Source organism: Melanerpes formicivorus, unplaced genomic scaffold, assembly GCF_026170545.1.
Source record: "Melanerpes formicivorus ecotype bairdi unplaced genomic scaffold, bMelFor1.0.p_v2 SCAF_67, whole genome shotgun sequence".
In the NCBI taxonomy this organism is placed as follows: Eukaryota; Metazoa; Chordata; class Aves; order Piciformes; family Picidae; genus Melanerpes; species Melanerpes formicivorus.
In genome coordinates, this window is record NW_027142419.1 from 1,136,537 (window position 1) to 1,152,114 (window position 15,578).

General features: G+C 51.8%; 1 protein-coding gene across 1 annotated transcript in view; it reads right to left on the minus strand.

Moving 5' to 3' along the window:
• Nucleotides 1-4,061, minus strand: part of ARHGEF10L (Rho guanine nucleotide exchange factor 10 like) — a 48,190-nt gene extending 44,129 nt beyond the window's left edge. Inside the window, 6 exon segments of the mRNA XM_068162720.1 lie at nucleotides 387-562; nucleotides 2,453-2,536; nucleotides 2,661-2,746; nucleotides 3,339-3,366; nucleotides 3,506-3,697; nucleotides 3,977-4,061. Of these exon segments, the coding sequence (XP_068018821.1) occupies nucleotides 387-562; nucleotides 2,453-2,536; nucleotides 2,661-2,746; nucleotides 3,339-3,366; nucleotides 3,506-3,697; nucleotides 3,977-4,013 (603 nt within the window). The 5' untranslated portion in view covers nucleotides 4,014-4,061.
• Nucleotides 4,062-15,578: the final 11,517 nt, after the last annotated feature.

Sequence of the window (15,578 nt, forward strand, 5' to 3'; positions counted from 1 at the left end):
AGAAAGGAGAAAGGAGAAAGGAGAAAGGAGAAAGGAGAAAGGAGAAAGGAGAAAGGAGAAAGGAGAAAGGAGAAAGGGAGAAAGGAGAAAGGAGAAAGGAGAAAGGAGAAAGGAGAAGAGAAGAAAAGGAAAATAAATAAAAAGAAATAAAAAGAAATGAAGATAAAATAAACATAAATACAAACAGGGAAGGGAAAACCAAACCAGTGATGTGAAAGCCCTAAAGTTTGAGGCTGGCCCCCGGAGCTGCAGCATCCTCTTCATCACCATCTGTGGGAGCTTCATGCAAGAAAACCCAGAGGGGGGGCAATAAAAACCCCAGGCAAACCGACAGGGCAATAATAACATTAAGAATAATGGAAGTGACTGAGAGCCCCCAGGGCTACCTTGGGCTGGAAGGACGCTCGGTGCTTGGCAGGCTCAGCCTCGGCCTTGCTCTCCTCGCCCGACCCCTCGCTGTAGCTCTCGAACTCGCTGGAGCTCCAGCCCAAGTCCTCGGCCAGCCGCGGCCCCTCGCCACGCTGCACCTCCTCGTAGATCAGGCTGTGCTCGGTCCCCAGGCCTGGAAAGGAGAGCAGCTCCTTCAAGCCTCCAGAGGGCACCCCCGGGAAACGCTCCAAGTGCTCACAGTTTGAGGGTAGGGTAGCTTAGGGTAGGGCAGGGCAGGAATAGAATAGAATAGAAATAAGAAGAGAGTAAGAACAGAGTAAGAACAGAGTAAGAACAGAGTAAGAACAGAGTAAGAACAGAGTAAGAACAGAATTAACCAGGTTGGAAAAGACCTCAGAGATCATCAAGTCCAACCTCTCCCCCAGCACCATCTGATCAACTCAACCATGGCACCAAGTGCCTCAGCCAGGCTCTTCCTAAACACCTCCAGGGATGGGGGACTCCACCACCTCCCTGGGCAGCACATTCCCATGGTGGGGGTGGGGGGCACAAGGAGGATGCAGCAATGAGCCAGAGGGCTTCCCAACCTGAATCCTTGCTGGGATATAATGGAATGATTTTCATTTTGCCCTAGAGAATCACTAAGGTTGGAAAAGACCTCAGAGATCATCAAGTCCAACCTTCTAACTACTAAACCATGGCTCCAAGTGCCACATCCAATCCCCTCTTCAACACCTCCAGGGATGGGGACTCCACCACCCCCCTGGGCAGCACATTCCCATGGCCAATCTCTCTGTCTGGGAAGAACTTCTTCCTAACATCCAGCCTAAACCTCCCCTGGCACAGCTTGGGACTGTGTCCTCTTGTTCTGCTGCTGGGTGCCTGGGAGAAGAGACCAACCCCCACCTGGCTCCAACCTCCCTTCAGGGAGTTGTAGACAGCAGAATTGGTTTGGTTGGAAAAGAGCTTTAAGGTCATCGAGTTCAACTCTGAGCCCAGCCCTGCTGAAGGCACAACCAAACCATGGCCCTCAGCACCACATCTCCAGGGCTTTGAAAGCCCTCCAGGGATGGGGACTGCACCACTGCCCTGGGCAGCCTGGGCCAGGCCTGGACAGCCCTCAAGGGGAAGAAATTGTTCCTCATGGCCAACTTAAACCTTCCTTAGGACAACTTGAGGCCATTTCCTCTTGTCCTTGTTCCTTGGACCAATTCTAACCTCACTCCAACCTCCTCTCAGGGAGCTGCAGAGAGCCAGAAGGTCTCCCCTCAACCTCCTTTCCTCCAGGCTCAACAACCCCAGCTCCCTCAGCTGCTCCTCACCAGAGATCTTCTCCAGACCCTTCCCCAGCTTCCCTGCCCTTCTCTGGACCTGCTCCAGCCTCTCAATGTCCTTCTGGGAGTGAGGAGCCCAGAACTGAACCCAGCACTCAAGGTGTGGCCACAAGGGCATAATCCCTGCCCTGCTCCTGCTGCCCACACCACTGCTGATCCAGGCCAGGCTGCTGCTGCCCTTCTTGGCCACCTGGGCACTGCAGGCTCATCTTCAGCTGCTGTCAACCAGCACCCCCAAGGTCCTTTCCCACTGGGCAGTTTCCAGCCACTCTGCCCCCAGCCTGGAGCCTTCATGGGGTTGTTTTGACCCTAGTGCAAGACCCAGCCCTTGGCCTTGTTGAACCTCATCCCACTGGCCTTAGCTCATTGATCCAGCCTGGCCAGGTCCCTCTGTAGAGCCTCCAACTCTCCTTCAGCTCAAGATCCCTCCCAACTTGGTGTCACCTGCAAACTGACTGAGGATGCCTTGATCCCCTTGTCCAGATGAAGACAAACAGAACAGGTCCCAGCACTGAGCCCTGGGGAAGACAGAAGGTCTTGCAACCTCTCTGGGGACACCTCTGCCTTCAGCCCTCCCAACCCCCAGTGGTTATCCCAGGCTTATCCCTGCCCACATCCCCTTCCAGGATCCCCTGCCTCAGTCTGCCCAGGTGGAAAAGGAACTCATGGTCACCAAGGAGTCAGGATGGGTGGGGGGGAGGGTGGGTGGGGGAAAGGTTTGTCCCTACCATCCTGGTCAGCATCGAGGGTCTCACAGGGGACATCATCATAGATCACATCATCCTCCACTGGTGGGAACTGGAAACGTTCATCTTGGGGGGGGCACAAACAAAACAAAGCCCCCAAGGACTCAGGTCAGCACCCAAGGGTCAAACCAGGCTGGATAAAACCCTCCCAAGCCAGGGCAGGGTTGGTTTGCCAGCAGTTTTAACCCACCTTGGCTGATGCTTTGCCTCTTCCAGGCCTGGCCATTGATGGGGGGGTCTCCACCAGCCTCCCCATTGCTCATCCCTGCTGGCAACCTGCAAGGAATGAGGTCAGGGAGCACCCCAGGGTGTGAACCTCTTGGGATCAGGTGCACCCAAGCCTCTCACCCCACCCCCACCCCCCCATCACCCCCAGCTCCTACTGCAGAGGCTCACAAGCCCAGAATGAAGCTTGAATTCATGCCCCCCACCCCACCACCACCTGGCCACACCTCCACAGATGGGAGGCTCCTGGGGTTTAGAGCCCACCAGGAGGAATAATCCCTCCCTTCCACCCAGATTTACATCTTCCCCCCACCCCCCCAAATTCCACAGCTGGGGCAAACACCAGCCCCCTCTGTGCACCAAACAAAGGAGGTTCTCCCTCCTCTCCTCATCTGGGAGCTGCAGGAGTTCATCTCAAACCTCTTAAGGGTACTCAAAGCCCCCACAGATCCCCAGGGCTGTGAGGTGCACCCCAAAACTCCAGAGCCCTCCTGCTTGCAGCCCCTTATGGGGGGAGACACTGGGGAGCCTGAGGCATGGCACTGGGCTGTGACATGTCAAACACTGAGGGACAAACCCCAGAGCTGTGCTTCAGAGGGCTCAAACCCCCCACCCCCAAAATCCACCCCCAGACCCCACGTACCCTTCCTGGGTCTCCGGCACCAACCCATCTGTGGAGGCAAAAAAGGCAAAGAGAAACAGGGCTGGCACCCAGGCTCGCAGCAGGGCCACCCTGGGCACCCAGAGGTGACACAGTGGGGACATGGGGGACACTGGTGCCCTCCCTCCCCCCCCCACCCTGCTCCTCACCAGTGCCAGAGCTGGCAGCTCTTCGCCTGCGAGGCGGCGCCCGGAGCACAGCCTCACCGCCCGGCTCAGCCGTGGAGTCGTCCTCCTCCTCCTCCTCCTCCTCTTCCTCGCTGTCCTCAAAGTCAAAGGCTTCACCAAGATCCTCCACCCCGTGGGGCAGGGGGCTGGGGGGCTCTGGGACGAGATGGTCACCTGCAGGGAGGAAGCCTGTCACTTGGTGACCTCCTTGAAGTGCCGCTGCGCCCCGGGGGAGACGGCGGCGGCGGAGGGCGACAGAAGAACCTTTCCTCCCCCAAACCCACACAGCACAACAGCCCTTTGGGATTCCATCACCCCCAAGAAGCTCTGCTGGGGGCTTGTAGGGTGCTTCCCACCCCCCCAGTCTGATGTACCCCCTTCCTGCCCAAGGCTGGGTGTGTCCAACCCCACCCCCCAGATAACCTACCCCCACCCCCAGTGGGCTGACAGTACCTACTGCAGGGTGCGGAGGCAGCTCGGATGAAGCCATGGTGCAGGGGGGCCAGATGCTCCACCTGGGCCCTTCTCTGAGGCTTCCCTGTGAGAAAGAAGGAGAAATGGGTTAAGAGGGGAGATCAGCCCCCCCCCAAATCCACCCCTGGGAGAGAAGAAAACGTGGGGGGAGCCCAGGAGTGATGGATCCAGCTCCAGCGGCTGCAAAACCTTGCAAGGAAGTGGAAAAGCTGCACTCAGGTCCCAGTTTGCAGGGCAAGCCCAGCTCCTGCCCTGGGGATTTATCCTGTGCAGGGCAAGTCCAGCTCCAGCCCTGAGAGTTTATCCTGTGCAGGGCAAGTCCAGCTCCAGCCCTGGGGATTTATCCTGTGCAGGGCAAGCCCAGCTCCTGCCCTGGGAGGTTATCCTGTGCAGGGCAAGTCCAGCTCCAGCCCTGGGGATTTATCCTGTGCAGGGCAAGCCCAGCTCCAGCCCTGGGGATTTATCCTGTGCAGGGCAAGCCCAGCTCCTGCCCTGGGGATTTATCCTGTGCAGGGCAAGTCCAGCTCCAGCCCTGGGGATTTATCCTGTGCAGGGCAAATCCAGCTCCAGCCCTGGGGATTTATCCTGTGCAGGGCAAGTCCAGCTCCAGCCCTGGGGATTTATCCTGTGCAGGGCAAGTCCAGCTCCAGCCCTGGGGATTTATCCTGTGCAGGGCAAGTCCAGCTCCTGCCCTGGGGATTTATCCTGTGCAGGGCAAATCCAGCTCCAGCCCTGGGGATTTATCCTGTGCAGGGCAAGTCCAGCTCCAGAGTTTATCCTGTGCAGGGCAAGCCCAGCTCCAGCCCTGGGGATTTATCCTGTGCAGGGCAAGCCCAGCTCCAGCCCTGGGGATTTATCCTGTGCAGGGCAAGTCCAGCTCCAGCCCTGGGAATTTATCCTGTGCAGGGCAAGTCCAGCTCCAGCCCTGGGAATTTATCCTGTGCAGGGCAAATCCAGCTCCTGCCCTGGGAATTTATCCTGTGCAGGGCAAATCCAGCTCCTGCCCTGGGAATTTATCCTATGCAGGGCAAGCCCAGCCCCAAGCATCCAGCCTGAAGGTCTCAGAGGGTAGGGAAGCGCCAAGCATCCTCCGTGCGATCGATGGCTCATCCGCTCTGGTAACCAGAGCTGCCCCAGCAGGGCACCCTGAAAGGTCACCAAGAGGAAGAGAAAGGACAGAGCAAGGGATGCAAGGGATTCCCATTCTTCAGGGACAATAGAGCAGAGAGAAATGGCATCTGAGAGGCTGTCAAAGAGCAGAACAGGGCCAAAAGCGAGAGGTTTGGGCCTGCTAGAAGCAGAAGCTGGTGCACGAAGGATGCTCTGCTCCAAGGAGCTGTGACCTGCACTGGGTTAGGAACTGGCTGGAGGCTGAGCCCAGAGAGTGGTGGGGAATGGTGCCACAGCCAGCTGGCAGCCAGGCACCAGTGGTGTGCCCCAGGGAGCAGTGCTGGGCCCCAGCCTGTTCAATATCTTTATTGATGATCTGGAGGAGGGGATTGAGTTCATCAGCAGTAAGTTTGCAGCTGACAGCAAGCTGGGGACAGGAGTTGATCTGTTAGAGGCTAGGAGAGCTCTGCAGAGGGACCTTACCAGGCTGAACAGATGGGGAGAGGCCAAGAGGATGGCATTGAACAAGTCCAAGTGCCAGGGGCTGCACTTTGGCCACAACAGCCCCAGGCAGTGCTACAGGCTGGGGGCAGAGTGGCTGAGAGCAGCCAGGCAGAGAGGGACCTGGGGGGAGTGGTTGGCAGCAGCTGAACATGAGCCAGCAGTGTGCCCAGGGGGCCAAGAAGGCCAAGGGCATCCTGGCCTGCAGCAGGAAGAGTGTGGCCAGCAGGAGCAGGGAAGTCCTTGTGCCCTGTGCTCAGCACTGCTTAGGCCACACCTGGAGTCCTGTGTCCAGTTCTGGGCTCCTCAGGTTAGGAAAGAGGTTGAGCTGCTGGAAGGTGTCCAGAGAAGGGCAAGAAAGCTGGGGAGGGGTCTGGAGCACAGCCCTGGGAGGAGAGGCTGAGGGAGCTGGGATTGCTTAGCCTGCAGAAGAGGAGGCTCAGGGGAGACCTTCTTGCTCTCTGCAACTCCTTGAAGGGAGGTTGGAGCCAGGTGGGGGTTGGGCTCTTCTCCCAGGCAGCCAGCACCAGAACAAGAGGACACAGTCTCAAGCTGTGCCAGGGGAAGTTTAGACTGGAGGTGAGAAGAAAGTTCTTCACACAGAGAGATGTTAACCATTGGGATGTGCTGCCCAGGGAGGTGGTGGAGTCCCCATCCCTGGAGGTGTTCAGGAGGGGATTGGATGTGGCACTTGGAGCCATGGTTTAGTCATGAGGTCTGTGGTGCCAGGTTGGACTTGGTGATCTCTGAGGTCTTTTCCAACCTTGTTGAATCTGTGATTCTATGACCTCCACCTCCAGCCACCATTTCTCCTGGGACAGGAGGGCTTTAGGGGATGCACAGCCCCAGGAGGATCCCCCCAGGAGGACCCATTTATGCTTTTGGTACCAGAACCCTCCTGGGCTGCAGCCCTACAAAGGTTTCATGGAATCATCAAGGTTGGAAGAGAGCTCCAGGCTCAGGGAGTCCAACCATCAACCCAACCCTGCCAGCTCACCACCAAACCACGGCCCTAAGTGCCATGGCCACAAGTTCCCTGAACACCTCCAGGGCTAAGGACTCCACCACTGCCCTGGGCTGCCTGGGCCAGTGCCTGACCACTCTCAAAGGGAAGGAAATTGTTTCTAATATCCACCCTGAGTCTCCCCTGGAGCAACCAGAGGCCAATTCCTCTTGCCCCATCACTTTCTTCTTAGGAGAAGAGAACCACCCCCCACCTGGCTCCATTCTCCTTCAGGGAGCTGGAGAGAGCCAGGTGGTCTCCCTTCAGCCTCCTTTGCTCCAGGCTCAACAACCCCAGTTCCTTCAGCTGCTCCTCAACAGACCTCTTCTCCAGACCCTTCCCCAGCTTCCTCTGAACCTGCTCCAGCCCTCAATGTCCTTCTGGGAGTGAGGAGCCCAAAACTGAACCCAGCACTGAAGGTATGGCCTCAGCAGTGTCCAGTCCAGCAAGACAGTCCCTGCCCTGCTCCTGCTGCCCACACCATTGCTGATCCAGGCCAGGCTGCTGGGGACCTTCTTGGCCAGCTGAGCACTGCAGGCTCATCTTCAGCTGCTGCCAACCACCGCACAGAATCACAGAATCACCAAGGTTGGAAGAGTCCTCAAAGCTCACCAAGTCCAACCTGTCACCACAGACCTCATGACTAAACCATGGCACCAAGTGCCACATCCAATCCCCTCTTGAACACCTCCAGGTCCTTCTCTGCTGAGCACTTTCCAGCCACTCTGCCCCCAGCCTGGAGCCTTCATGGGGCTGTTGTGACCCAAGAGCAGGACCCAGCCCTTGGCCTTGTTGAACCTCATCCCACTGGCCTCAGCCCATGGCTCCAGCCTGGCCAGGGCCCTCTGTAGAGCCCCCAACCCTCCAGCAGCTCAAGAGTCCCTCCCAGCTTGGTGTCAGCTGCAGAGTGACTGAGGGTGCCTCAACTCCCTCAGCCAGATCATTGCTAAAGGTCTTAACCAAAACTGCCCCCAGCACTGAGCCCTGGGGAGCTCCACTTGTGACCAGCCTGCAGCTGCCTCCATTCCCCACCACTCTCTGGGCTCAAGCCACACAGCTCCAGCACCACATTTCCATCCATTTCTATGTACATAGGTCCAGAGAGCAGCAGGAGGGAGCTGAGGTCTGGGCTCACCTCCCTAAGTTGCCTTTCCCCCTGGAACACAAGCAGCAGACCCTCTGCAATCACAGCACAGCCACAAGATGCTGCAAGCCCTCTGAACTGCAAAGCTCTCAGTGACCCCCCCCCCCCCCCCAAATCATCAAGCTAAACCCCACTCAACCCTTCCTCAGCCCTAAAACCAGAAGAATCAACCTCCCCTTCCTCTCCTTGGCCTGTGCTGCTGCAGCACATTGCCTTTTCCAGCCACTTCTTCAAGCCATGAAGCCAGCTGACTCCATAAACACATTCACAGGGACTGAGCTGGGAGGGGGATCCACAGCAGACTTCCTTTTCCCTCCTCCTTGAACTCTTTCCCTGGCCCTGGAAGCAGAAAGGGGTTGGCAGCCAGAGCTGCTCTCATGTATCACCCAATCTGCTTCCCATTAGTGCAGGCAATACCCTTCCCTCCCTCCCCTCCTGCAAGCTCCAAGTTGGTTCCCCTGTGCCAACCACCCCATAAATCAACCACAATAAATAGAACCCTGCTAAATCCAGCCCCACTGGGAGATGCAGAGCTGAGACCACAGGGCAATGAAATTAAAGCCTAGCTTGGTGCAGTGAGAGCTCCACAAAGGAGGGGGGGATAGGAGGGAAGTCACCATGAAAAATCAAAACAAGAGGTGGAGGAAAACAAAATAAACCACCTGGGACAAAACAAAGCCAGCAAGGAGAGGCTGCCTGTTTGACCCAGAGAGCAGTTTGCTCTCTGGTTTGGTTTTGCTCCTCCAGGAAGCTGATGGGTTGTGGACTGGGAGAGGGAAGCAGGGAGAGGATCAGAGAATCAATAAGGTTGGAAAATATCTCAGAGATCATAAAGTCCAACCCAACACCTCCTGACAACTAAACCATGGCTCCAAGTGCCACATCCAATCCCCTCCTGAACACCTCCAGGGATGGGGACTCCACCACCTCCCTGGGCAGCACATTCCAATAGCAAATTACTCTTGCTAGGAAGAACTTTCTCCTCACCTCCAGCCTAAACTTCCCCTGGCACAGCTTCAGACTGTGTCCTCTTGTTCTGGGGCTGGGTGCCTGCCTGGGAGAAGAGACCAACCCCCACCTGGCTCCAACCTCCCTTCAAGGAGTGGCAGAGAGCAAGAAGGTCTCCCCTGAGCCTCCTCTTCTCCAGGCTAAGCAACCCCAGCTCCCTCAGCCTCTCCTCCCAGGGCTGTGCTCCAGACCCCTCCCCAGCTTTCTTGCCCTTCTCTGGACACCTTCCAGCAGCTCAACCTCTTTCCTAACCTGAGGATGGGCTCTAGTTCTGGGGAACTAGACACAGGACTCCAGGTGTGGCCTAAGCAGTGCTGAGCACAGGGCACAAGGACTTCCCTGCTCCTGCTGGCCACACTCTTCCTGCTGCAGGCCAGGATGCCATTGGCCTTCTTGGCCCCCTGGGCACACTGCTGGCTCATGTTCAGCCTACCATCAACCAGCACCCCCAGGTCCCTCTCTGCCTGGCTGCTCTCAGCCACTCTGCCCCCAGCCTGTAGCTCTGCCTGGGGTTGCTGTGGCCAAAGTGCAGCCCCTGGCACTTGGATATGTTCAATGCCATCCTGTTGGACTCTGCCCTTCTGTTCAGCCTGCCAGGGTCCCTCTGCAGAGCCCTTCTGCCCTCTAACAGATCAACTCCTGCCCCCAGCTTGGTGTCAGCTGCACATTCACTGCTGATGGACTCAATCCCCTCCTCCAGATCATCAATAAAGATATTGAACAGGCTGGGGCCCAGCACTGCTCCCTGGGGCACACCACTGGTGCCTGGCTGCCAGCTGGCTGTGGCACCATTCACCACCACTCTCTGGGCTCAGCCTCCAGCCAGTTCCTAACCCAGCTCAGAGAGCTGCTGTCCCAGCCAGGGGCTGACAGCTTGGCCAGGAGCTTGCTGTGGGGGATGGTGGCAAAGGCCTTGCTGCAGTCCAGGCAGACTACATCCACAGCCACCTGGTCACAGAAGGAGATCAGGTTGGTCAGGCAGGACCTGCCCTTCCTAAATCCATGCTGATTGACGTGCCTGATCCCTGATTTTATCCCAGAGCAGGGTAAAGAGAAGGTCTCTCCCCATTCTGACAGTTGACACAAGCTCCTCATCGAGCCCTGCTTGTCCCAGGGCTGCTCACTTGCCCCAGGGTTGGTCACTTGGCCTGTCAGGCACACACCTGGCACTGAGAAGCACAAACCAATCCACCCCAAGCCAAAATGGTTATTTTGTGTGGGTTTTCCCCAAAACAAAGCTGCTGGCAGGGGTAGCAGCATCCCAGGAGCAAAACACTTCCCATGGGATGAAGGGGAATGAGCTGCCCTACAGGGAAGTGGTCCCAAACCAGCCTGGGATGGCAGGAAAGGGCTGTGGGATAATCCATGAAGGATTTAGGGATAGGATATTATCCATGGGGGGAAAAAGTGGATTTAAATCCACAGGATTCCCCAAACATTGCTAAATTAGAGCCAAAATGGTTATTGTGTGTGATTTTCCCCCAAAGCAAAGCTGCTGACAGGGGTAGGAGCATCCCAGCAGCAAAACACTTCCCATGGGATGAAGGGGAATGAGCAGCCCTACAGGGAAATGCTCCCAAACCAGCCAGGGATGGCAGGAAAAGGGCTGTGGGCTAATGCAAGGAGGCTGTCAGGATGTGATATTATCCATGGGAACTCAAAAGCAGATTGAAATCCATAGGATTCCCAGCATGAAGCAGCATCCCAGGGTGAGGGTTCAGCCTCATCTCCCTCCTGACCTGGATGGGAAGGGGAAAAATAAACTGAGCAGGCTCTAAATAGAGGCAGAAGAGCAGCAGCATCTGCTGAGCCCTGCAGGCTCTGACCCCCATTTGGGTTTGTTTTGGCTATTTTTAGCTACCAGGCCAGAGCGACAGGGCCCAGCTGGCAGGGCTGGCTGCCAGCCACCCCCTCCACCAGCCCACACTCAGACACTGGTCCCTACCACATCCTACCCAGCCCCTTGGCTTTTAGTTGTAAATAGCCCTGGAGGGCTGCCCCCACAGCCTGCCTGGGCTGCAGCAAGGCCTTTGCCACCATCCCCCACAGCAAACTCCTGGCCAAGCTGTCAGCCCCCTGGCTGGGACAGCAGCACTCTGAGCTGGGTTAGGAACTGGCTGGAGGCTGAGCCCAGAGAGTGGTGGGGAATGGTGCCACAGCCAGCTGGCAGCCAGGCACCAGTGGTGTGCCCCAGGGAGCAGTGCTGGGCCCCAGCCTGATCAATATCTTTACTGATGATCTGGAGGAGGGGATTGAGTCCATCAGCAGGGAATTTGCAGATGACACCAGGCTGGGGGCAGGACTTCATCTGTTAGAGGACAGGAGAGCTCTGCAGAGGGAACTTGCCAGGCTGGACAGAAAGGCAGAGACCATCAGGATGGCATTCAACAAGTCCAAGTGCCAGGGGCTGCACTTTGGCCACAACAACCCCAGGCAGTGCTACAGGGCTGGGGGCAGAGTGGCTGAGAGCAGCCAGGCAGAGAGGGACCTGGGGGTAGTGGTTGGCAGCAGCTGAACAGGAGCCAGCAGTGTGCCCAGGGGGCCAAGAAGGCCAAGGGTATCCTGGCTTGCATCAGGAAGAGTGTGGCCAGCAGGAGCAGGGAAGTCCTTGTGCCCTGTGCTCAGCACTGCTTAGGCCACACCTGGCATCTCAGTATCACTAAGGTTGGAAAAGACCTCAAGGATCATCCAGTCCAACCTGTCCACCACAGACCTCATGACAACCATGGCTCCAAGTGCCACATCCAATACATTCCTGAACACCTCCAGGGATGGGGACTCCACCACCTCCCTGGGCAGCACATTCCAATGGCTAACAACTTTCTCAGTGAAGAACTTTCTCCTCACCTCCAGCCTAAACCTCCCCTGGCACAGCTTCAGACTGTGTCCTCTTGTTCTGGGGCTGGGAGAAGAGCCCAACCCCCACCTGGCTCCAACCTCCCTGCAGGGAGCTGGAGAGAGCAAGAAGGTCTCCCCTGAGCCTCCTCTTCTCCAGGCTAAGCAACCCCAGCTCCCTTAGCCTCTCCTCCCAGGGCTGTGCTCCAGACCCCTCCCCAGCTTTCTTGCCCTTCTCTGGACACCTTCCAGCAGCTCAACCTCTTTCCTAAACTGAGGAGCCCAGAACTGGACACAGGACTCAAGGTGTGACCTAACCAGCGCTGAGCACAGGGCAGGATGACTTCCCTGCTCCTGCTGGCCACACTCTTCTCTCAATGTCCTTCTGGGAGTGAGGAGCCCAAAACTCAACCCAGGACTCAAGCTGTGGCCTCAGCAGTGCCCACTCCAGGGGGACAACCCCTGCCCTGCTCCTGCTGCCCACACCACTGCTGACCCAGGCCAGGCTGCTGGTGACCTTTTGCCCTCCTGGGCACTGCTGGCTCATCTTCTACCTCCAATTTCCCCCAAATTTGGGGGGGGTTGCTGTATTGCAACCCCCAAACTTCTCCCCCCTTTTGCAGGTGATTTCTTTTGTTCTGGGGGTGGTGTCACCTTTTTTTGGGGGCTGACAAACTACCCCCCCAAAATCAGCTCCTGGGTGGTGCCAGGGCTGGATTTGAGCTCCCTCTGCCCAATATTCTCAAGTTCTCCTCTTGTTTTGCAACCACTTGTTCAGGAACTCCCTAAATTACTGAGGTTTCCCCCAAAATGCAGCATTTCACCTTTCCTGCTGCTATTTAGGGGCAAAAATTGCTCTCTGCACCTAAGCACCAGGCTAAAACTCAGTTAGAATGGGAGACAAAACACATACTGAAAGGGGGGGAGGGGATAATAAATACCATTAAAAGGAAATTAAATACATTTATTAAGCCATTATCAACAATAAATAGGTTTAACTAGAATTAAAAGTAAGTTATAGGGATTGAACTATGAGTAAGATACATTTAAGACCCCCCAGGTAAAATGGGAGGGGGAAAAAAAACCACATCCTGAAGGGGAGGTTAATAAAGTAGCATTAAGAGGAAATTGAATACATTTAATAAGGCATTATTTCAAATAAATAGATTTAACTGTTACTTAAAATGCATTTAAAGGGCTCAACTATGACTTGAAATAAACTTTTAAGGCTCAACTATTACTTAAAATACATTTAAAGGGCTCAACTGTTACTTAAAATAAACTTAAGGGGTTCAACCAGGGCTTAAAGCCAAAGGGGTTCAACCAGGGCTTAAAGCTAAGGGGTTCAACCAGGGCTTAAAGCTAAGGGGTTCAACCAGGGCTTAAAGCCAAAGGGGTTCAACCAGGGCTTAAAGCTAAGGGGTTCAACCACGGCTTAAAGCCAAGGGGTTCAACCACGGCTTAAAGCCAAGGGGTTCAACCACGGCTTAAAGCCAAGGGGTTCAACCAGGGCTTAAAGCAAAAGGGTTTCAACCATGACTTAAAGCCAAAGGGCTCAACCATGACTTAAAGCCAAGGGGTTCAACTATGACTTAAAGCCAAGGGGTTCAACTGTTAAAGCAAATGGGTTCAACTATTAAAGCCAAGAGGTTCAACCAGGGCTTAAAGCAAAAGGGTTCAACCATGGCTTAAAGCAAAAGGGTTCAACCAGGGCTTAAAGCCAAGGGATTCAACCAGGGCTTAAAGCCAAAGGGGGTTCAACCAGGGCTTAAAGCCAAAGGGGGTTCAACCAGGGCTTAAAGCAAAAGGGGTTCAACCATGGCTTAAAGCAAAAGGGGTTCAACCATGGCTTAAAGCCAAAGGGGTTCAACCATGGCTTAAAGCCAAAGGGCTTCAACTATTAAAGCCAAGGGGTTCAACCATGACTTAAAGCCAAGGGGTTCAACTATTAGTTTAAATAGATTTAGCTAATAAATAGATTTAACTATTAGTTTAAATGGATTTAACTAATAAATGGATTTAACTAATAAATGGACTAAATAGACTTAATAAACAAAGACTTAATAAACAGAATAAATACTTAATAAACAGAATAAATAGACTTAATAAACAGACTAAATAAACAGAAGACTTAATAAACAGAATAGACACTTAATAAACAGAATAAATACTTAATAAACAGAATAAATACTTAATAAACAGAATAAATAGACTTAAAGACTTAATTAAACAGAATAGACTCAATAAACAGACTAAATAGACTTAATAGACTTAACTAACAAACAGCTTTAACTATCATTTCAAAGAACTACATTTATCATTTCAAATAATTATCATCATTAAAATTCCATTTTAATAATTGGAATTAAATTAAACCTATTGAAGTAGGACTAACCCCAAATTAAATACACTTGATAAATCCCTGTGGGGAAAATAAAGACTCAACTTGGTTTACTAATGGAGTTATTAGGCCTCCTTCACTCAGTGGGCCTAAGAGTAAAGCAGTATCAGAAGGCAGCAACCCAAAGGGTTGAAGAGTAAAAGAGTAGGCAAAATGAATCATCAAGGGGGAGCCTAATGTTCTATTATTATTAATATTTAATATATTACTTTTAATAATAAACTGGGTTTAAAAAAAATCATCAAGTGGGTCTAATACTCAACCTATTAAAAATTAATAAGCTGGGCTTAATAATAAAGTTGCACTGAAGAATGAAGTGGGGTCAAGACTAAATTATTAGCAACAAATAAGAAGCTGGGTTTAATAATAGGCTACTACTAAAACAAGAAATTAATAATCAATAATAAAGAGGGTTTAATACTAAATTAGGCCCTAAAATAACGAATCTGGGTTTAATGAAGGAGGTTTAATACTAAATGAGCATCTAAAATCAATTATAAATTGGGGTTGATAAGGGCTATTATCGGAAGTAGTAAAGTGGTGTTTGATCCTCAAGTATTAGCAGCAGTAAATAAAGTAGGCTTAGAAGGCTAATAATAACTAAGATAATACATAATAAAAGCAATAAAAATTAATGAATAATTAAGGAATAATAAAAAGCAATAAAGATTAATATATTATAATTAAGGAGTAACAAATAATAATCTGGCCTTGAATTGTCACTACAAGCAACTAATAAAGTGGTGCTTGGTCCTCCAGTATTAGGAGCAACAAATGAAGTGGTCTTAGGAGGCTAATAATAATAGATACTATAATAAATAATGGTACATAAATAATAATAGATTAAGATTAAATGATAGTAAGTTACTATAAAGAATACAAGTTAATAATAAAGAATACTAAGTTAATAATAAAGAATGCTAAGTTAACAATAAAGAATGCTAAGTTAATAATAAATAATGAGTGAATGAAATAATAAATTAATAATAAATACATTAATAATTAATAATCAACTGGTGTCTTATCATTAAAAGTTACTAATAAAGTGGGTTTGACACTAAAGTATTAGCACAAATGCATAATAAACTGGTCTTAATATAGTAAAGATAATAATGATGATAATGATGATACTAATGATGATAATAATAATGATGATTATAATGATGATAATAATGATAATGATGATTATGATGATGATAAAAATGATTATAATGATGACACTAATGATGATGATGATAATAGTAATGATTATAATGATGATACTAATGATGATGGTGATGATAATGATACTAATGATGATACTAATGATGATGGTGATGATAATGATGATACTAATGATGATGATGACACTAATGATGATTATAATAATGATGATGATAAGGATGGTGATAAGGATGGTGATAAGGATGGTGATAAGGATGGTGATAATAATTATAGTAATTATGATAATGTTGATGATAATAAAATTATGGTGATTATTATAATAATGATTATAATAATGATAATAATGATGCTAGTAATTATGATAATAATATTGATGATAATGATGATGATGATAATAATAATCATCTGGTCTTAA